The sequence below is a fragment of the Leptidea sinapis genome, chromosome 5 (assembly GCF_905404315.1).
Source record: "Leptidea sinapis chromosome 5, ilLepSina1.1, whole genome shotgun sequence".
NCBI classification, from domain to species: Eukaryota; Metazoa; Arthropoda; class Insecta; order Lepidoptera; family Pieridae; genus Leptidea; species Leptidea sinapis.
The window spans coordinates 9,757,955-9,780,912 of record NC_066269.1 but is presented as its reverse complement, the minus strand read 5'-3'; the positions used below and the strand labels follow the sequence as shown (position 1 = coordinate 9,780,912).

The window sequence follows — 22,958 nt, the reverse complement described above, 5'->3', positions numbered from 1 at the left end:
CTAGCCGGTTCAATCATGCCTCTCTGTCTTACATGAGATATAGAAAAAGATATAAAATCGACGTGTTGTTTTCAACCTGACTGGACTGATTTGTGATGTCACGCCCAACAGCATAACATTTTGTGTAATTACTAGTGTTTTATGGCATGTTAAAGTGTTTGAAAAACCAATAATTTACAGTCGTTTCACATTATAAGGTTAGGTGTGTATAAATACAGGCAAAGTATTAGATTGACAACCTTTGCCTTGTAAAGTTCTAGGTTAAATTTCTTTGCGCATGTTAGGTTGTGAGGTTCATCCCACCACTCAATATCTGTCGTTAGAACACCTCCTACTTCTTTTATTTTATTCCAGATTTTTTTTGTTCTCATTGTTAAAGCTACTGCATTTATTTGATCTATAAGTTTGCATTTTGCAGATTGCCTGTACATTTAATTATACGATTACCTGCAGTCGCATTGCAGTTAATTTAATGTATTAATTAAAATACGACAGAGGAGGCAAATTTGCTTTAAATGTACCTACATATATTTTTTTAGAAAACACTGTATAAAACTTTTAGTTCGGTAATTTTAATTTAATAAATTATGATAATTTATTCTATAATTTAATAAATTATAATATTATATTATAGGCCGGTTCAAATTCTCTGTAATAAGAGGGTCATCCAATAATAAAAAAATATTGTTGATAAACAAATTATTGTTCCTATAATTTTAGCTGCTACGCCCTCTCTTACGATACTACTAAATTTTAACTGTTTTTGACAACGCCCTCTTGTGTTTTTACGTAGTACTGCAATAACAAATAAGCAGCCAGCAGGCAAACGCTACCAACATTTAACATTCATCAACAAGATGATACTTACACGACGGTTACAATCCTTTGAAATATCAATTTAAATTATTATTTTAAAAATAAAATATAAATCTACTTATGAGAGGATAACAAAATAGTGGACTGTGTTTTTCATTTATTGTAGTGTTCTTAGATGTGCAATAAAATGGAATACTGTAACATCAATATATATTATGTGTGATGGTAACAAAAAAAAATCTTGTTACGTATAAACAATGATAATATTTTATTTATAACGTTTGTAATCAAAATAGATACCTATTTATAGATGTCATTGATAGTTCTATCAAATATATTATTTATATGCTAGCATCAATTAAATGTCACAAGAAGGATAAACTTCAAACTCAAATGTCAGTTGACAATTCTGTTAATCTCATTCATTAATTTCTTTCGCAACCAGAATTTGTCCGTTGAAGGTTGACTAATTCAAATTCCTCAATAAATTTTGTATAACGTCGCGATTGAATTAATTAATAATTTTAATTCATACTTCGTAACGGGCGCTAATATTTTACAGAATACTGCCTAAATTGTGTAAGTAAAATGGCTGAAGCACAAAGAAGTAGATTGGCAGCATACAAGAATACTGGCCAAGGAGTTACGGTACGTATAATTTTTTAGTTTTTAATAGGTGTGTAACTGTCATTATATTTTTTGAATTACTTTTGTTTTATTAAGTTTCACTACTTCTACTGGGTATTTCAATTTATGTAATTTCATGTGAAATCGACTTTACTTTCAATTCTAGCACTAATTAATTTTTATTGAGCAGGTGGGTATTTAAAAGTTTAATGTTTAAAATTATTTATTATACGTTTTATTTAAAAGTCAATAAAATTAATTATATAGATATGCATTTTTCTGGTGCAAAAAGATATTACTTCCAAGAAGAATAAAAGTACTTAATAATAAGTAAGTATGTAATATATTGCAGGTACTTGTAAAAAAACCATAAACACTTTACACACATGTAACACATTAGTAAAGATACTGATAAGAGACAAAATATTTCTGTATAGCATCCAAGATAATATAATTAAGTTTCAATTCTATGGGAGGAATTAATTACCTTGTATAATATATAATATGTTCTACAAATAAGATTTAAATATTACCTTAACTAATGCGATAGTAAGTAGACATGTAAGTGGTCTCTATTTAATAGATGGCTACATTTTTCTGCTTATTTTTTAATTTTTTATTTAGCTCCTCAGTTTTAATATTTTAATAGCTGGAATAGGTAGGTAGTTAGCTTATATCATTTATATGTCTACATAGATTATGACAGCTGTGAAAACATTGAAAAAAATTGACCAAAACTAACCTGTATTTTGAGCAATTCACACACTAACACAAAGTATCATACAAATTGCGAGTGTAAGACATAGCTTGTCACACACACTAAACTAATATTCCTGGCCTGTTTTTATTACTATTATATTATTATTAGTGTAGACTCTAGATTTTATTATTATATCATGACATGGGCGACATAGAACTATAGTTAGTTATTGTAGCTTGTTGATGATCAATATAATATTTATTCACCAATTTAATGATCTCATACCAAATATTTGGACACACTTATTGTTATTACCTATGGCTATATTATTATTTAAATATTTTTTACATTTTCAAAGCTAATAAGCAGATCATGATTCTATGAAATTAAAAATTTTTCTTGTAAGCTATTTTTTTTTTTTTAATACATGTAATACATATTTCATTTACTTATTCATATTACATTACATATATAATTCTCATGTCATATTGTTAGTTGCCATATTGCTTGATTGAATTTTATGAAAATTAAGGTATGTCTGAGAATAGGTCGTAATCTATTTTTTATACTTACCCCAATAATTTTTTAATGCAATTTTACTATTAATCTATAGACATATGGCAATACAATGTATGCCGGGTCAGCTAGTTACTTATAAGATTACATATATCATACATTATTTGCATATTCTCCTTGAATTTTTAACAGTAGAGTAGTACTAGTAGCCATAAAACACAATTTGACGATTATTATTGCATTTAGACATGATAAAAGTACATAATATTATATATAGAGACTAACTTTTAACCATTTTTTATGAAAGTGATTTATGAACCTGCCGCACTGAGATTTAACTTTAAAAATTATGATTTTCTCTATGAATATAGATTGTATTCTACAATTATAATATAATTCTGTACTTGATGTCGATGATGTCACAACTTTGCTTTGATATGGTGTTCAAAACAAGCATCACTAGGATGTTATTATCTAATAATAAATAAAAACGATTTATTTTCCAGTATTATAGATTGATGTAAAGGTGTTTTGTAATAATGCTGATTATTATTCTTATAATGATGAAAAATCAATGAAAAAATCTGAGCTAAGTAAAGAAAGTATTTATTTTTCTGGCAGTAATATTACAGCAACACAGAACAAAAGAAAGTACAGAACTATTAATAACAAAAGTAAAAACTAAACAATGAGAACTTCAAAAACAAAGCAGTCATTGCACAAAAAATAACGACATGTACCTAACAGTAGTGAAACTATAAACTGTACTGTTGCAGCAGGATGAGCATGGGGTAGTGAAACGGGAACTGGAGTGGGTTTCATGTTTCAGCGATGTCCAAAGATAATGAAGCCGTGTAGTACAATATTGTTGACAAACTTCTCAAATATACTGACAGTTATTTTTCCTCACCTTAAAATATTGTTGAAAATGAGATAATGAGGCGTCCACTTTTGGATTTTGATTTTTTTTTTATTATTCTTATGATTTAAAGGTGGGCTACAAAAATTTTTTTTGTCATAAATCCGCCTTCTCCAGGAGCTTCGGCGTAAGCGTGCAGAGTTGAGCGTCTCTCTCCGGAAGCAGGCCAGAGATGAACAGCTTCAGAAGCGGCGTGCCATGTCTCCGGATGAGTCTGACGTCATCCAAGATGACGAGAAGCTTATGACGCCAGAGGAGATAGTAAAAGGTTGAGATATTTTGATTACTTTATCCATATCTAATAGGTATAATAGTCTAGGAACTCAGTTTATGGGTTGGACTTAGTATCTCCTAGCACGAATTTGGAGGCAAAAAAAGTTGTATTTTATAGAGCTTTGGTCCACGATTGTAGTACTTCTACTCTTATTACAAGGTATGGACCGTCCATTACCTTCTAATGGGAGTAGTACCAGTGGTGAGGGTGTCAATTGTAACCCCTGTGTTTTGTCTGTTTTCGAATTCATATCATTGATTCAACCTGTATAAGCAGTCGGCAACACTCTTGTTATTCTTCTGGTGTTGCATGAGAGTATGGGTCGCGGTAATCAGAAACTAACACGTGATGACGTAAGTGTTTATGCTCGTTTGACTTGTTCTCTGCTTTCATAAAAAAAAATCCAGTTTTAGTTTAGCTGTTCGTCAACGTGCAACATGCACATTGAAAAAATTCTTATATTTTTTTTAGTCTCTGTCGTAACATATTTACAAAAAATAAAACACAAAGGATTTAAACGGTTAACTAAAAGAATAAAAATTAAACTTTTACGCAAACATCGAATGTGAAAACACAGTTACAATTACACGCGTTTTAATCATTTAAAAAAAAAATGTTTAATATTAGTTTTTTTAGACAGTATTCAATGTAGTATCGATACGTTTATGATTTTATTAGACCTTTTATCTCATAAAAAGAGGTGATAACCAACATAAACTGTTTTGGAAGGGCTTTCATAAATGGTACTTTCAAATTGAATTGGCAGTGAAGCCAAACGGTAGGCTTCACCGGCAGGAATCTGGTCAAGCAGCTTTTCGGAACCCTCCCTGATATATGCGGTAGAAGAGAAACAATGAAGACTGAAGAGACGTCTCTACACAACGCCAAGTGATCTAGCCGTTCACAGAGCACTGAATCCCTGACAATTTGAGCAGCTTTGCGTTACACGCGGTCAATTAATCTAAAGTATTATCATATACGACCAGTAACCAGAGGGAGGCTGCATTGCACAGGATGACGGCTAGATTATGGGTATCACAACGGCTTGTGCTTCGGTTTGAAGGGCGCCGTAGCTAGTGAAAGTGCTGGGCAAATAAGACTTGACATCTTATGTCTCAAGGTGACGAGCGTAAATGTAGTGCCGCATGGTTTTTTCACGAATCCTGAGCGGCACTGCATTGTAATGGGCAGGGCGTATCAATTACCATCAACTGAGCGTCCCCGAGAATTTGAGCAGCTGTGCGTTGCACGCGGACAATTAATCTAAAGTATTATCAAAAATCTTCCTTCATTTCATAAAAAATAAATATTCTTATTATACACTTTATATTAGCTCTTCACCTGTATGTTTGTGTGTTTGTAACCGACTTCTATGGGCGCGATTTTGACCCACTTCAAAACGGCTAGATTTCGTTCAAACTTTGTAGATTTATCGAGGACCGATGACATTACACTAATTTGATAAAATTATTAAATTTTTCAATTTGCTTAATATGATTTTTGTTAATTTATATAATTTTCATCTATAGTCGATAAGGCAGGAATTGATGTTAAAGTACTTAATAGTTTTAAAAATACGCTTTTATAGAAAATTTAACTAAAAAATGAAAAAAAAAATAGTTAAAAAAAAACTAAAAAGCACGCTTTATATAAAATTCAACTAAAAAATAGAAAATAAATTTAAATTGAAAATAGTGTAAAAAAATATATTTTATTGTAAAAAGAGCGTGGGGTGATTTTAAAGATATTATTTAAATAATATTTCTTCTACATTATAAAAATAGAAAATAAATTTAAATTGAAAATAGTGTAAAAAAAAATATATTTTATTGTAAAAAAAAGCGTGGGGTGTAGAAGAATTATTATCTAATAATTTAAATTTATTTTCTATTTTTTAATTGAATTTTATATAAAGCGTGCTTTTTAGTTTTTTTAACTATTTTCTTTTATATTTTTAAACTTTTTTCATCCAGGTTTGAAGTCCTCGGACATTATGGTTAAGACCACGGCAGCTAGAGCAGCGCGCAGAATGCTCTCCAAGGAACAGAACCCACCGATAGAAGTCATGATTAAGGCTGGAGTCATTAAGCCATTGGTGGAAGCTTTGGATAGAGACGACTGGTATGAATCTACGATAACATTAATGAGTTTTTGTACTCCTCTACTTTTTTTATCTGTCATTTATACAGCCACGATCGGTAATATAAGTACACACTTTATTGAGTCTTTGAAAAAGTCTATACTCTATGGCCTAAAAAAGCATTGCATAAGGTACTATAATATCGCCAAAAAAGCTCCGTTGTTTTGGTGCCACAGACAACTAAATCTAGGTTAGGTATGGTTGTACATACTATATAAAATACATAAAATTTTCATGTTTAATAATTTGCCAAGATGCTGCTAGGTATTTTGTAATTTTAAATGTTCCCGCGTTGGCTGTATGGGTATACTTTTACCATTTCTTGAAGGAAAAATGGAACCACTCACCAGAGATAAGTATGTATAGGTACGATACATTTCTCGCCCGTACAAACGGCAACTCGAAAACTTGTGATATTTGTTTGTTTAATTTTTGTTTTCTTAAAATTACCTAGTCGTAAAACAAATAATGTTTGCGACACGTTGTAAATCTAGGTAGAAAACCGCAACCCATGCCACTCGTGTTTTTAACCCGGATTATACAACTGTTGCATAAAATACTTTTGTATACTCAAATATCATAAACCCTCAATGATGCGTTCAAGAACTGCACATTATGACCGCCATAAAAATAGACTGTTTTGTTAGAACAAATTTTTTATCTGTAAAGATTTTATAATTGCTAAATACTTAATAATATCAATTTCGATAATATTATTTCATTAAAATTTCGGAACTTGATGGTCGTGATTACTGTCATAATTAGTAATTGCATCTAACAAATACATTGTGTTGGACCAGCCGTAGTTCCCTTCGCACATATTTGAGGGAAGGAGATTGTATAATGCTTCCGCATAATTATAATCAGACTAACGAAAGCTTAAAACAAAACAGGTATGCATGTATTTTATAAAATCCATTATAAATAAATAATTTTCACACCAAGATCTTTGAAAACGATTTCTATTATATAGCGATGATAATTTTAAATTTCGTTCCCCGAGGAACTAAAATATGGATCATGCGACGGCCCGGATTCTTGAAAATTATTTCCATATCGTCGAAACCATAATATTGCGCGGCGGCCATTTTGGATTTCAAAAACGATACAAAATTCGTGCTTATACTACCTCGACATTCGGGGAAATGATTTCCACATCGTTGAAACTATAATATTGCGCGACAGCCATTTTGGATTTAAAAAACGATACAAAATTCGTGCTTATACTACCTCGACATTCGGGGAAATGATTTCCATATCGTTGAAACCATAATATTGCGCGACGGCCATTTTGGATTTCAAAAACGATACAAAATTCGTGCTTATACTACCTCGACATTCGGGGAAATGATTTCCATATCGTTGAAACCATAATATTACGCGACGGCCATTTTGGATTTCAAAAACGATACCAAATTCGTCCTATAGGATAATTAGGTACTACCGAGGTAGTATACTATCTTGACAACCTTTCATTCGATTTCCATATTGTTGAAACTATACTGTCTGAATTTCAAAAATAATCCCAAAGTCGTTCTCTTCTAGCCCGAGTACCTTGGAAACGATATCCGTATTGTTGATGTCATAATTTAGCAATTCCTTTCAGCCACGACCTTCAGTTCGAAGCCGCTTGGGCCATCACCAACATTGCGTCTGGTACTCATGCTCAGACCATGGAGATTGTAGAAGTAAGTATTTTGAACATGAATATGTATATTATTAATATCGCGCTGACGAGCTCGTCGGCCCGCTGACGTGCTATGGTGATCAGCGAAGTATAAGTGCGTTCCGTGCGACGCTGACCGAGCAAACCGACCGACATTATAAATTCCTCGTTCAATTTGACGCTCTATAATAATTGGGTGAACATGATATCTTCTCCGTCTTTTATTCCGTAATCGTTTGCGTAATTGGTGCACACATATTAAAGAGGTTACAGATGGATTTATTTTTCTTCGCAATTTTACACGCGCAATCAAGTTTAGTGTCCGCTGAGCAATAAATGTAACATGATCAGCAGTTTTTACGGAGTGCTGATAAATTGTACTATTTATAAAAGTTTGATATTCTTAAGTCAAATTTTTTGACTGAAATTTACCATATAATTAGTACATATCATTCGCAGTCTGAAAGTGGAACAGCAAAAGTGTGCTTAAAGACAATATAAGCACACTTTTCTCTTTAGTCGTATGTAACAGTTTACACAGTAACAGTGACAGTTCACTGTCCGAATCAAATCTGAACTGAATAAATGTTTTACAGTGGTGCTCATTGACCGAGAATATTTTAAGTAACTGGAGTAAATGAAGCAATGTGTAGATATATAACAGTCGAAGCTTATAATGGTGTAATTTGTGGCATGTTCCATATTTTGGCTTTGTTTTATACGCCGTTATTTAAGAAAATTTATTTAAGTAGAGCGTTACTTCGCGGAAAACCATACTAAAACTATATTGTTCAAACTAAACAAACAAAGGAGACGTATACCCTTTCATTATATAAATAATAAATAAAAAAGCATCACTGAGAATTCGAGGGTTTTTGGCAATCTGAAAGCTGAGTTATAGGAGGTTTTGTTAAATTTAAGTTATGCAATATATGGGCAACAATCTATATTAAAATAGCTGATTTTGAAATGCGATTGTTTTTGTTGTTGTACGATAATGATCTTACAAGTTTAGCAATATCATAAGTCAAATAAAAAGAAGTAAAATATCTTTAAAACAACGGGAAATGACAAATCGCATAAGTACGCACAAACGATACTTTGAAACGAGTGATTGACAGTTGACATTCTAGTGTTCTGTGTCTGTCACTGTCAGCACAGATTAAAAATACAGAACGAGATTACGAATCGACTTTTTCCTGGATCGATTTCTTTGTAATATTAAGTTGCTATTTAATTTTTTTAACTAATGACATGATGTTATGTTAATTGCAATGTATTTTTTAGGTACTTTTATTGAATCAATCATCTGTTGCAAGTGGTTTTAGGTTGCATTGTATAAACTCATTCACATTATTTTGCCCTGTGCTTCCCCCGGGCGTAAAAAGAATAGGGTAGTCCCAGGCCCTAGGGTGTCGTAAGAGGCGACTACGGGCTTATTGAAAGTGGGAGAGTCACGCTACCGTCTTTTGACGTCAGCACAATCGGGCCAGACTCGTCCGGGTTACTTACCACACTCGCACAAAATACCGGCGTGAAGTAGCAGCCTCGTGCCGCTATGTTTCGCAAAGGTTAGTGTCGAGGACCGGAGGCCATTCCAAAGCTGAAGTTCTGTGGAGAGGAGATATCGTGGACTCTGACGGTGAAATATCTGGGAGTCACGATTGATCGTCGCCTAAGTATGAAAGAGCACGTCGAGGACGCGGTTTCGAAAACCAACGTCGCCGCAGCGCTCCTTCGTCCAGTGCTCTCCTCAAGCCTTCCTCTGAAGAATAAGGTGGGGGTCTACAAGACCTACCTTAGATCCCGCCTCACGTACGCAGCACCATCCTGGTACGCGCTCGTGACTCAAACATCCAAGAAAAAGTTGCAGATTACCCAAAATAAGATTCTCCGCCGCATTACAATGGTACGTGAGGAACACCACAATACAGAGGGACTTAGGATTAGAGAGCCTGGACGGTTTCATTAGGCGCCTCGCCGTCGGCATGTTCACGCGAGGCGTTGCGTCGGGTTTCGCACACCTGCGGAACCTGGCCCCTTGGCACGCGCGGCCACCTGACGGCCGCCTCTTCCCGCGGGACCTTCTGCCGCGGGTCCTTGAAGAGGAGGAGTGACGACGTGCTCAATCCGCTGATTCCGGCTGATCACCCCGTCACGAGGCTCGATCGAAAGGGCCGCTAGAGGCGACGATCTCTCACCGGAATCGACTTCACGCCCAAATTTGGATGCTCCTCGGCTTTACCTTCTTAAATTTGAATTTTACTCTATCTTCCTACATTTTTTATCAAAAAAAAAAGAAGACGACATTTATGGGAATCATCCACTTCCCCACCCTATGACCTGAGCATATCCATGCCCAGCGGACAACATCATTCCCCACGCGCCCTTAGTGAGAAGACTAGTTGTGATTTAATTCAGTTTCGTGCCAGAGTTTGGCGAGTCAACATCTCCTGAGGATGCCTCGTGTAGAGGCGAAACGGTGATTTGTCTATATAGAATGCACTACCTAATAAATAATAATTATTAAATTAAATTTGATTTGAATGATAACCTTTTCCAGAGTGGTGCTATACCCAAGTTAGTTGTGCTGCTTTCGCAAGGGGGCGCTGTGGGGGAGCAGTGTGCTTGGGCTCTCGGCAACATTGCTGGTGATGGCGCAGGACCCAGAGACTTGGTGTTGTCTCATGGGGCTATGCCGGCTCTACTTCCACACTTAAATGAAAACGCAGTGATCACTCAGCTTCGAACTGCTGCATGGGCGCTTAGCAACTTCTGCAGGTAACTATTACATAGGGAGTAATGGCGCCTTAATTGTCTATTACTTTTGTTGTAATTTTCGCGATGGCAAATTATAGTGCAGATAGTGTCTATAGGAAAAACACAGATATAGACAAATACATCCCGGCGGCCGCTTTTTTTTTATGGAATAGGAGGACAAACGAGCGTACGGATCACCTGTTGTTAAGTGATCACCGCCGCCCACAATCTCTTGCAACACCAGAGGAATCACAGGAGCGTTGCCGGCCTTTAAGGTGTACGTACGGTGTACGCGCTTTTTTTGAAGGTACCCCTGTCATATCGTCCCTGAAACACCGCACAAGAAGCTCATTCCACAGCTTTGTAGTACGTAGCTGTGGAGGACTTGTGGCGTGGTCGTGCGAAGGTGGAATTCGGCGGCAGGAATCAGGTTAAACAGCTCTTCGGAACACTCCCCGTGATAAATGCGGTAGAAGACACACAATGAAGCGACGTCTCTACGCAACGCCAAGTGATCCAGCCGTTCACAGAGCACTGGGTCCCCGACAATTCGAGCTGCTCTGCGTTGCACGCGGTCAAATGGATCGAGCTGATACTGGGGTGCGCCAGACCAGAGATGACAGCAATACTCCATGTGTGGCCGGACCTGCGCTTTGTAGAGCGCTAGTATGTGGGTCGGCTTGAAGTATTGCCGCGCTCTATTAATGACGCCCAGTTTCTTTGAAGCCAATTTGGCTTTGCCTTCCAGATGACCACGAAATTTGCAATCGCTCGAGATTTCGAGACCCAGTATTCCGATACTAGGCGAGGCTTTGAAGGAAGTGTTCGTGGTGTCCACGGCCAGGCCTGTCTCACTCCTCGTGTAGTTATCGAAATCGTAAGTAAGTGCGTCGGCCTCTACACAGTACGCCAGCCAGTTGGGACTCACGAGCAAGCAGTGACGCATGCGCATACTTCACAGTTCCGACCCGATATTTCAAAAATGAAGAAACATTAAAAAAGCAATGCATATTAAAGGTCATTGCGATCGAAATTAAATTTTTATAAGCTTCCTGAAGACGCTGAAACAATCCAATTTAACGTGATGATTATTATAATGAAATTACCGTTCATGATAGCTACCTATTTATTTCCTATATACTAAGTACTATGTCGTGTTTCGAAATAATATTGATTTTAAGGCGCGGACTGACTAGAATTGTAAATACAACAACCAACCCTACAATATTTGTGTTGATCATGTGGCGAAGCTGCAAACGGGCATTTATTTTACTGATTTTCTTTTGTTTATTCAAAATTTACGAATTAAATTGAAAAATAACCGTTCGGTTGAAGTTTTAGTAAAAGACAAATTCTATTAAATTCTTTAAAAAAATAATGTTGTTATAGCTGAAAACTTTGGAGATTTTTGACTCCAAAGTTTATTTTTGGGAAGCAACTTTCAAATTTTTTATTGGATATTTCAAATTATATATAAATATTCTATTCGGTTCAAAATTCTCTTTAAGTCGTTCTTTGTGCACTGTATTGTATGTATTTTGCGTCGGAATATTTTCATTGCTTTATTTTGTAATCGACTCTCTAAGAAACCAATTTTTGTGGATGTTGAGGTATGACCGCGCCTTAAATTACTATTACATACCTATTTATATGATAGAAAAAACTGAGCTATTTTTATAAGATGACCTTAACTAGGTAGATACACTTCTAGCTAAAGAAGTCGACCCTAATTTGGTCAGAAGAGTAGTAGAGAAGTAAGAGGACACTTCTAGGTTATTAAAAATGTACGTAAGTAGCGCTGTGCGATCTGAATTACACCTTATTTTATAACCGCAAGAGTCCCTATTTCTTTGATTGATTTTGCGGAGTGGGACTTCCATATTTGTACATTGTATTATATTATATTCTTTGCCACGGTGTAAAGCTAATCATGGCTAACTAAGACTTCTTGTTTAGCCCTTTAAATAACAATATGTAATTTTTATTTCAGAAATAAAAACCCACTGGTGAAGTTTGAGTTGGTAGCATCTGCTCTTCCCTATATGTCATCTCTACTCGCCGTTACCGACCAAGACGTTTTGAGTAAGTGCTTACTTAATACTTCAGCAAAATTTCCCTTAATAAAACTCATGCAACTTTAAATACAGTATAGGTTATAGGTTATCACGGGCTATTATCCGCAACTCGACGACTACAGCGCGCCTATTTTGCGTGGTGAGGAGGGCGGCTAATCCTGCCACCCTAGTTCCTCAAGGTAATTTATCAAACCTCTGATGTCACCCATGACCTCGGGGAGAGTCCTCGGTGACCCCAGGTGTTTGGCCCGGTATGAGGCCACACTCCTACACTCCAAAATGACGTGTGCGGCCGTTTCGTCCGCCTCCATGCAGGCTCTGCACAGTGGGCTGTCGGTGACACCTATATTGAACAGATGCTTGTTAAAAGGGCCGTGACCCGTTAGTACATGAGTTATTTTCCGTAACCTAGGTCGTGGAAGTTTTACTAGCTTGCGAGAGAGCTTGGGGTCTATTTGAGGTAGAGCTTCTTTTGCTTGTCTACACCCACTTACATTCATCCAGTACTTATTATGTAATTCCTTGGTGTGTTGGCGTATTACCTTCGTAGGCCAGCTAGGCGGGAGAGGGATAGTTGGTTCTGGTCCTTTTGCTGTCATCGCTGAGCCTCTCCTGGCCAATTCATCAGCGGCATCATTCCCTCGTGAGTTACTGTGTCCCTTTATCCATTGAAGAGTTACTTGGTTGTTATTTTCGCATAACTCCCTCAGACATTGGTGACAGTTGTATATTAGCTTAGAGGTGATAGTGTGGCTTTGTAGGGCTTGTAGTACTGATTTGCTATCTGAAAGGATGCGGATGGAGTAGTCTTTTACCTTTCGAGTCAAAGTAGCAGTGACTGCTTCTATGATACCCATACATTCTGCTTGGAAGACAGTGTTATGAGCTCGTAGTGATGCACCTATTCTTATATTTTTTTTAAATACAGTAACATCTGCACCCTAAAAGTGGGCGGTTGTGAATTGACCATCATTCTGAATATTGGCACTGAAAATTTCCAAAAAGAAAATATATTTTTTATTCATAGATTATTTTGATTTTATTTTTAATAAGAATGCTATGCGATCTGTTTTTATTCATAGCTATCATAATTATCAATAATTAATTAATTTAGATTAAATATTAATTATTATAATTAAAAAAAAACGAAAAGCAGAAAAGTATCGTCGTAACAGGAAACAAGCAATTGACAGTGACTATTATTACGTAGGTAATGTACATTGCATTACAATTCTGGCAAAAAAATTACCATAAACCTTTCAATTTTTTTTCTGCAACCACAAAACTCTCTAAAATTTCAATATCTATAATTCAGTATTTGGGGTTTCTAAGGAACCCTTTCTGTATTCTGAGGTTGTCTGATTACATCCTGCTCGAAGCTAGTGACGTCATCATACGAGCAACCTTAGAATATTAACGCTACAGTAGTAGCGTCGGTAACTTCATTACAAATAGAAAGGAAAAGCGATATACAACTAAGGCTGAGATAGAACGGGACAAAGCTATTGCTATCTTGCATCTCTATCGCGTAACATATTTATTTATATGGCCCAATGTCGAGTTTGGGGCAATAAACGCGGGAAACTATATACGTCCGAATGAACCAATCGTAAGCAATTTTTCTATTTGTAAACATTTTGCATATTCTTGATTTATTGTCAGGTAATTAATTTATTGTAAGGCCGTCAATGTCTAAAGTTTAAATCTATGTTAAAAGCAAAAAACACATTTTATAATAAACTCCCAAATGATATTAAAGTATTACCTATTAAAAAAATTAAATGTATAGTACAAAATAAATTAATATCTAAGGCCTCTTATAATGTGAAAGATTATTTGAATGATATAGATAGTTGGAATTAATGTTCTAAATTTTGTTAATGAATATTGTTATACTCATTTGAATGTTATTGTAAATTTGTACTTCATCCTGACTTACACTAAATAACTTATAAAGTTTTACAGTGAATAAAGATTTTTCTACTTTGACTTTGCACAATGCAGCGACGTCTCCGCGTAGATTGTAAAGATACTAAATGGTAGTTGGTTTTCAGCCGATACTTGCTGGGCGTTGTCATACCTCACAGACGGACCCAACGAGCGTATAGAAGGTGTGCAGACCACAGAGAACCTGCTGCCAAGACTTCTGAAGCTGTTGCAGCACAGGTCTCCTGCAGTACGGACTCCAGCATTACGAGCTGTTGGGAACATGCTGACAGGATCTGATGTTCAGGTGAAATTCCTTAAACCGTGTTTGGAGTTACATTACATTACGTATCGAGTTATTTGAAGTGATAACTTCTTATGGGAGGGTAAATCGCTTCGTAACGTAACGCGTTACGGCGCCATTTTGTCTGTCACCTTTCATTAAAATGTTGTGTATGTACATTATAATATATGTATAATAACACTATAAAAGTAACAATTACTTAGAGTGAGAGAGGACTGCCTTCTTCTTCCGTAATGCGTAAGAGTAAGGGAAGCCCGACAGACTGGGCCGCTGAGTCGGTTGCTTCATTTTTAAAATGGGAGGAATTGGAAGAAATATATCTCTTAGAAAATTCATACCGCAATTTAATTTGTCAACGAAAACGTCAGCGATATCGGCGTGTGTGGGTTTATAACCAATTGATGTACAGAAAGCAACTGAATACTCATAAGCTCTGAAGCGAACACGAGCCAAGAACAATGCTTTTAAATATATACATAGAGAACATCACGCAACCAACAACAAACTAGAGTCGGCCCCAACTATTATATCGTTCTTACGTACGTGCAACATATTTTGTCGAATTTGTAATAAAGGTTAAATCTAATTTCGTTGTTTTTCAGAGATTTCGAAATTTGAATAAAATAATACTATCGAAATAGATGTTATTATATTATTAATATTGTTATATATAACAAATAGTCTATTTTTTATTTTTAGTTAGTTATTAATAGTTATATAAAATAAGTATAAGTTATATTCTATGATGTAATGAAATTAGGAAATTAACAAAATCTACCAAACAAGTCAAGATAAACGTATTAAACAAATCAAGAATACTTATTAATTATTTTTTTACAATGTATTTGTTTACATTTTTGCGAAACCTTGGCATCGAATCGCTGCATGGGTCTATGCATTTATAATCGTTTATAATTTTGCATAATCGCTACACAGGTGAATTGATTCACAATTTTATGGTGGTCATAATTTGCGGTTCTTGAACACATGAGCGAGGTTTTATGATATTCAAGTATATAAAATTGCTTTATTTCCTTGCTGTCTATATTCAAGTCGTGTTGTCTTGAACAGGTCAATGTAGTGTTAATATTATCTTAGTATAAACTCGTGAACGGTTGCTTTTTGTGGGGCCTGTTATTGGATGTGTGTTTACGGGCCGGTGTTGGATGCAATTACTAATTGTGAAAGTAATCGTCGCAGACGGATCGCTGCCTGCGCGGCGGTTGCTTGGAGCAAATAGCATATCTGATGAGATGTGGCCAGCCGTCCCTCGTGAAGGAAGCTGCCTGGGCCCTGAGTAACGTGCTGGCGGGAACCACGGAACAGATCCAGATGGCGATAGACGCCGGGATGTTGACACACCTGGTGCACGTACTGAAGACAGACGATATCAAGTAAGTCATTAAGAGAATAATTTGAGGAAAAAATTTAAACACGCATGACGCATAGTAGAAGTAAAACTTCAATGGACAAAGTTTAAAAACAAACATTTCAAAGTTTCCCGTCACTATTATAAAGGAATTTAATATATATTTGCAAAAAAAACATTCCATATAATGATGTTTAAAAAATATAAATGAAATGAAATGAAATGAAATTTATTTGCAGGAAACATTGTACTTAAGGTGTTAACAATATAATGGATAATCCAATATGTTTCGTCAATTGACATGCAAAATATGTTACAAAATTGTCTAAACACTAATCGTACTGTTATATTGAAACATGTCGGATTAAAAAAAAACATTCAATAAATTGTTTAAAAATATTTAAAAAACAAGATATAAAACGAATGATTTACTTCTTTATAAAAAATAATATGATAAAAAACCTTGATGGCGGGATGTGGGGTTCGAACATTCTCTCCCTCTAGTGTAGCTTAAATCTGTCGCCTTAGACCGCGCGGCCAAACTGACTTGAAAGCAGTAGTTGAATTTAATGATACAAATTCACCCCTACTACAATCGACATGCGATAGATGTGAGGCGAAGTAATTAAAGTTTCACTCTTTGTTTGAAGGTACCCATTTCGTATCGTCCCGGAAACACCGCACAAGGAAGCTCATTCCACAGCTTTGTAGTACGTGGAAGAAGGTTGTTACAGCTACAGTTATCTTATATACTATAATCTTAGATCATTTATATGTTTAGACAGAGTCTCTTGCTGATACACAACCGATGAAAACAGGCCAGGTTTATTACTTTAGCATGCGTGCATTGCTCAAAATAGAGGTTGATTGTCAACCTCAATTTTTTCGACGTTTGGTCACAGTCTATCTAGACGCATAAATGAATTAAAACTATAATTCTCTTATTTATTTACAGTGTGTATGAGTGTGATGCATTAATTCACTAACGCATCCATAGTACTCAATAACTCTTGTGTTATTTTGAAATTTATTGCCTAGTTGGTAAGAGCGTTGGGGTGTAAACCGAGAGGCGCGGTTTCGAGTCCCGTAAATTTCGTTAATCGTCCATAAATTTAGTAAAAAATTAAAGTGTTCAGCTATCCTAAAATAGTTGTGTTTATATGTTCTCATGCAACACGTCCTGTTAGTTATTTTTTTGTAATTTTCTCTGACTGACGTGAGATGTCGCTTTATCAGTCCTAAATTTGTATATTTAATCTCAGATGTAAAGGATTAAAAGTAACAGACAGTTGAGATGTGAAAGAGCGATATCACATCTATATATATCTATATCAATTTCCTAATAGCAGGTTATCAATTGTAAAGTAGATCCTGTAGATGGAGCCACAACCTGAGACTTGAACAAGACATACCAAGATTTACGGTCGATGCGTCACTCGGGCTGTTGGCTCAGTTGGTTAGAGCGCTCAGACGGAACCCGAGAGGTGTGGGTTCGAGTTCCGCATCGTTCATAAATTTTGATACAAATTAAATTTGTATACGTCCCGTTAGACATTGACATAACTGACGTGAAGATATACCATATATATATAGAGCTGTTTTTACCTGATTCCTGCCTTCGCACGACATGTCACAAATTAGGATATCATCCCCACCATCTGGATGTATGGCGGTCTTCCACAGTTCCGTTTTCAAGGAACTTTATTCCACGTACATGAAACACAAACCTGTGGCATGAGCTTCCTTGTGCGGTGTTACCGGGACGATACGACATTTCGATACGACCTTAAAAAAAAGAGCGTAATCCTTCCTTAAATGCATTGCTCTTGCGATACCTCTGATGTTGGAAGAAAATGTGGGCGTCGGTGATCACTAAACACCAGGTACCGTACGCTTGTTCGTCCTCCTTTTTCATAAATTAATAAAGTACCTTTATGTACACCAATGCTTTAAATCCTCTATTAAAGATTCTGAAACAGTTAGCTTATTGCCAACATTAAAACACCCAATGTTCTAATAACCATTACATCATCCAAAAGAGTGTTGTAATGTTGTACTGAATTTCATAACAACACTCCTATGTTTTTTTTTATCCCTTCATGCGCAAAGAGTTTCAACATACAGCCACATTCTTATTGCTCGATGCGTGGTATCTGTATGAATTTCAAAAAAAGAACATTTTGATTTTCGTTTACGCGCGCTCCACACTCGCAGAACGTCGCACGCCGTAAAAAATAGTAGGTTATTCGAATCCCCGCCATTTTTCTTTGATAATTTTATTGTTTTGTTTACAAAAAATGAGCGATTCATTTTAAACGCTGCAAAAGAACATTATATTCGAGTGAATTTTTATTATTGCACTATACAAAATGTAAATTACTACTAAAATAAATAATTGTTTCATTAATACTTAGTTTATTTGTATATAATCAGTAATGAATGATATTAGGTAAGTAAGCTAACTGTTCCAGAATCTTATAGAGGATTCATATTCTGGGTGTAGATAAAGTCTTGAATGCAACTGTTGATAATTAGGTATTAAAACACGCATGTGATACTATTATCACACTCGGCTTCGCCTCGTGTGATAAATCCACATTCGTGTTTTAATACCCCTTATTACAGAACAGTTGCAATAAATAACTATTAAATATGAATTTTTCAGATCTCAGAAAGAAGCAGCGTGGGCAGTGACCAATCTATGCCTGGGGGGCACAGCCCCGCAGCTTGACGCCCTCGTGGCCTCAGGGTTCTTGGAGCCCTACTGCGCTTTACTCGGTTCACCCGACCATCGTGCCATCAGTGTAGTACTCGAAGGACTGACGCGTTTACTTCAGGTGGGTGGAAGATTCAAAATCACTCATTTATGGGGAAATTCATAGGGACGAGACGAGTAGGGTGATCAACTGACGGTAATTGATATGCCCTGCCCATTACAATGCAACTCGAAAATTCTGAGCGGCACTACAATAACATATTCCTAGTAATTTTACTAGTTCCGGCACCCTTCAGCCCGAAACACAATAATGCTTACACATTACTGCTTCACGGCACAAAAAGGCGTCGTTGTTGTACCCACCATAATCTAGCCGGCATCCTGTGCAAAGGAGCCTCCTACTGGTAGTATGTATACTTACAAATATATAAAAAAAATACCAAAAGAAGTGTGAAAACTTAGAACTTTTAGTATAATTTGAAATTTAATAATTTTTAATAAACAATTATATAATTCATTTCAATTTATTTTTAAAACTGTTTTACTATTATATATTATATTGTTAGCCTAGTTCGTTTTGGTCTTTGATACCCAAATTTACGACACACTACTGACGACGTCCATACTTTCGGATGCTTTTGTTTCATTTGTACTGCAGAGTGAGACCACGGGATTCTATGCTTGCTTTAGTCTTAAACCATTCTCCCTACTATAATAATTGTTAGGATGCTTTTTAAGTTCTATAACTTCTCTCACAAATTGTGGTATGTATTGGCGTTCAGTAGAAATCATTCGTGGGTTGTGCAGCTCCATCCAGCGGTTGATAACGGCTTTAAGCAAGTGTTCGGGTATTGCGAACTTTTTAAGATCGTTATTTTCGACTAGAAACACATTAGCGCAGTCAGCGCACGATTCATGCAATTGGATCGAAATATCGTATTTATTAATTAATCGTAATTACAATATTAAGTTTCCGCGATCACAAAAGTTTAAAAGCAAAGCGCTTAAAGTGCATTGCGATCTAAAAATAAAATATTTTAAGCTTCCTAAAGACGCTGAAACAATCTAATTATGAAATCACCATTCATGATAGCTACCTATTTATTTCCTATAGGTTTGACTATGTCGTGATCTTCCAACGCATAATTACTATCTGCAAGTAATGTAGGTCTGACAAAAGAATATTGATTTTAAAATTACGATTACAAACCTACTTTTATTATCGAAAAAACTGAGCTATTTTTATGAGGTGACCTTATATAATGTAGGTGCAATTCAACCCTAACGTCGTCAGAAGAGGTAAAAGTCACGCGATAGAAAGAGAGGCAACTTCTAATTGAATAACAATGTAGATAAATAGCGCTGTGCGATCTGAATTATACCTTTTTGTGAGGCCGCGAGATTCCCTATTTCTTTAATTGATTTTGCGATGTGAGGCTTCTGTAATCTTGTGCTTTTATTATACTCTTTGGTTTAATACATGAATACGTTTCAGGCCGCTGCTCGATACAGCGAGGTGGAAAATTTATGTCTCACCCTGGAAGAGATTGGTGCTTTAGATAAAATTGAATCCTTGCAAGAACATGAAAACGAAGAGGTATTTAATAATATATAGTATCTACACATGTTTACACAAATTATCTTGCCCCAAACTAGGCATAGCCTGTACTATGGGTACAAGACAACGATATATTTAATACAATATAGTTACTTAAACATACATAAATACAAATAAACATCCATGACTCTGAACAAATATTCATATTCATATAATATAAATGATTGCACCTACCGGGATTCGAACCCGGGACCTCTAGCTCAGTAGGCAACTACTGGGTCGTCAAGTGTTTATAACACACTTGTTCGTTATAACTGTATATCTTTTTTTTTCATTTATTTCAGAGAATAAATTACATTGCGATACATAAATACTATTCTGCCAAGCTGCGCAGCATTTCGTCGGCAGTAATTTTCGTGTTTTTACATCTTATAAATATTTGTGTCCAAACCAATAATATGTCTTAGTGTGTGACAAATTTAATACTACCTGCCAATATTTTTTATGGTTATTTATTATGTACATTGTGCTAGGTAAACTTTCGCATTATGTTGTGGCAGTAAAAGTCCTCAAATGGCGACCACGTACCGGAAGATTGAGTTGATTGACTGTCATGGAGATCTTTGGGGTGGCCTTTGTCTAGCAGTGCATGTCTTCCAGCTGAAAGCGATGTTGATAACCAAGTCAAAACCAATATATTTAAACCATATCATATTCTTTCAGGTATACAAGAAATCCCTGCTCATTTTGGATACATACTTCGCTGCTCAAGAAGATAAGACAGCACAGCCCGAACAAAGCGATGAACAATTTACATTTGGTGTCAACAATCCGTCCAATTTGAACTTCTAATTTTCTTCCATTGCTGCGTACGAGTGATAGGGACAGCGATAATAATCGCTCGCCATCGCAATGTAACTCAGTAACGGTCCGTTTATTTACATTCTTAATCTAGTCTCGCTGGCCTTAGTGCTAATAATAGAATAAGTATAAAAGAGTCAACTATACATTTAACCCCGCATTATTGGCGTATTGAGACTCTTTCTGAAATTCTAACCTTAAAATAACACATAAATACTTGGTTGATGAAAGAATTACATATTTTTTAAATAATGAGTTCTCTTGGACAATTATTTAAACAAAATAAAAAGAATAAGTAAACAGTGCAGTAACAAATTATTTTTAGTTAATTTATTTATGGTTATACAAACAAAATGGTGGACACTCAATAGTGCATTTTGATATTATGTAAACAATGTCAGTATTTTAAAATAGATAGTTAAAATAGACCTATTTCTTGTGTAAAATTAAATTTATTAGATAATTTAAAAGTAAACGTGATAATAAAAAAGGCTGGATTCCTAAATTTTTAAGGCTTTAAGATAAATGTTGATAACAAGTAGCGAAATACAGGTTTGTTAATTGTTAAGTAGGTAAATACAAATAAATCATTTCATTTCATTTCATTTTTATATTTTTATAAGTTTTATGATTAAATTGCATGTTTTAATTTTTTGTTTTACTTTATTCGATAGAGCTAGATTAGATGGAGCTTCTTGCTCCGAAGAAAACAGGCCAGGTATATTACTTTGGTGTGTGTGACAAGCTAAGTCTTACTTACACTCCCGATTTGTATGTCAGTTTATGTTAGTGTGCGTGGAATGCTCAAAATAGTGGTTAACTGTTAACTTCATTTTTTTTATGTTTTCACAGCTGTCACAGTCTAGACGTATTCTGTTATTGATTTTTATTGACAAGTCGTAGACAGTCATTGGACAAATTTTGATCACTACAGTTATATTGATTTTTTTATACCCCAGGTCCTAAAGGATCATTGAGAGCAAAATTGAATGAAATTAACATTTTGTCTCTTGCCTCAATATATTCTTGATAATGTTTTGCTTGTACATCAGCACATAAGTGAATTTGGAGAAACTGTCATAACCATACTAACAGCAAGAACATAAACTTATACCCCCTTATTCATAATAGTCTGCTAACTTAAAGCATTGCTAATTCTCACTCTGTCTTCTTCTATTGACCTATTATTATTATTATTATTTGAAGAGGGTGGCTATTTCCTGGTCCTAAAAGGTTCCTAGTAACACCGCGTCCAGAATTGGACTATTGTGTTCGCCACTCATACTAAAGCTCATCGTCAAGCCCTACCGCCTTTACGAACCGCAGTAGTTCCTTGACGCGAGTGTTGCAAACACTATCTGGTGGTACGAAGTAGTTGCCAAAGATTGTGTTACGCTTATGCATTAGTGGGCCGCAGTCGCAGAGTAGATGAATAGGTGTTTCATCATCCTCAAGGCAGAACCTGCAAGCCTTGTCGCTTCTGATGCCGACCACACTGAGGTGCTTGTTTAGGCGACAGTGCCCGGTTAGCATCCTAGTGAGTATGCATAGATTTTTCCTGTTCAATGATAGGGCTTCATTCGCATAGCTACTGTTGAATGCCCTTATCAGTGCTTTAGAGTGGTTTAAACCTGAAGAGTTGTTCCAGCGTTTAAGTGCTTCTTGTTTACATTGGTTACTCAGGGTGTGTCGGATGGCGCTCTTTGGCAGTCCACAAATGGGTTCCGGACC

At 35.7% G+C, this 22,958-nt stretch overlaps 1 protein-coding gene across 3 annotated transcripts; it reads left to right on the top strand.

The window, feature by feature from the left end:
• The first annotated feature begins 112 nt into the window (after window positions 1–112).
• Window positions 113–21,820, top strand: LOC126964422 (importin subunit alpha-1-like). Of its 3 annotated transcripts, none has more exons than XM_050807521.1 (12): window positions 113–197; window positions 1,379–1,464; window positions 3,696–3,846; window positions 5,826–5,973; window positions 7,599–7,680; window positions 10,222–10,439; window positions 12,409–12,500; window positions 14,548–14,726; window positions 15,924–16,117; window positions 18,758–18,929; window positions 20,304–20,405; window positions 21,090–21,820. In XM_050807521.1, the coding sequence occupies exons 2-12, from the start codon at window positions 1,405–1,407 to the stop codon at window positions 21,216–21,218; spliced, it is 1,527 nt and encodes a 508-aa protein (XP_050663478.1). In that variant the 5' UTR covers window positions 113–197; window positions 1,379–1,404; the 3' UTR covers window positions 21,219–21,820. The 3 variants fall into 3 exon arrangements, with proteins under 3 accessions (XP_050663478.1, XP_050663480.1, XP_050663479.1); XM_050807523.1 differs by having other exon boundaries at window positions 184–202; XM_050807522.1 differs by lacking the exon at window positions 113–197 and adding an exon at window positions 1,256–1,277.
• The last annotated feature ends 1,138 nt before the right edge of the window (window positions 21,821–22,958 follow it).

Coding starts and splice junctions, on each gene's coding strand:
- LOC126964422 (XM_050807521.1), top strand. CDS start 1,405: ATGGCTGAAGCACAAAGAAGTAGATTGGCAGCATACAAGAATACTGGC. Junction 5,974..7,598: donor GCTTTGGATAGAGACGACTG/GTATGAATCTAC, acceptor AATTCCTTTCAG/CCACGACCTTCAGTTCGAAG. Junction 16,118..18,757: donor CTGAAGACAGACGATATCAA/GTAAGTCATTAA, acceptor TGAATTTTTCAG/ATCTCAGAAAGAAGCAGCGT.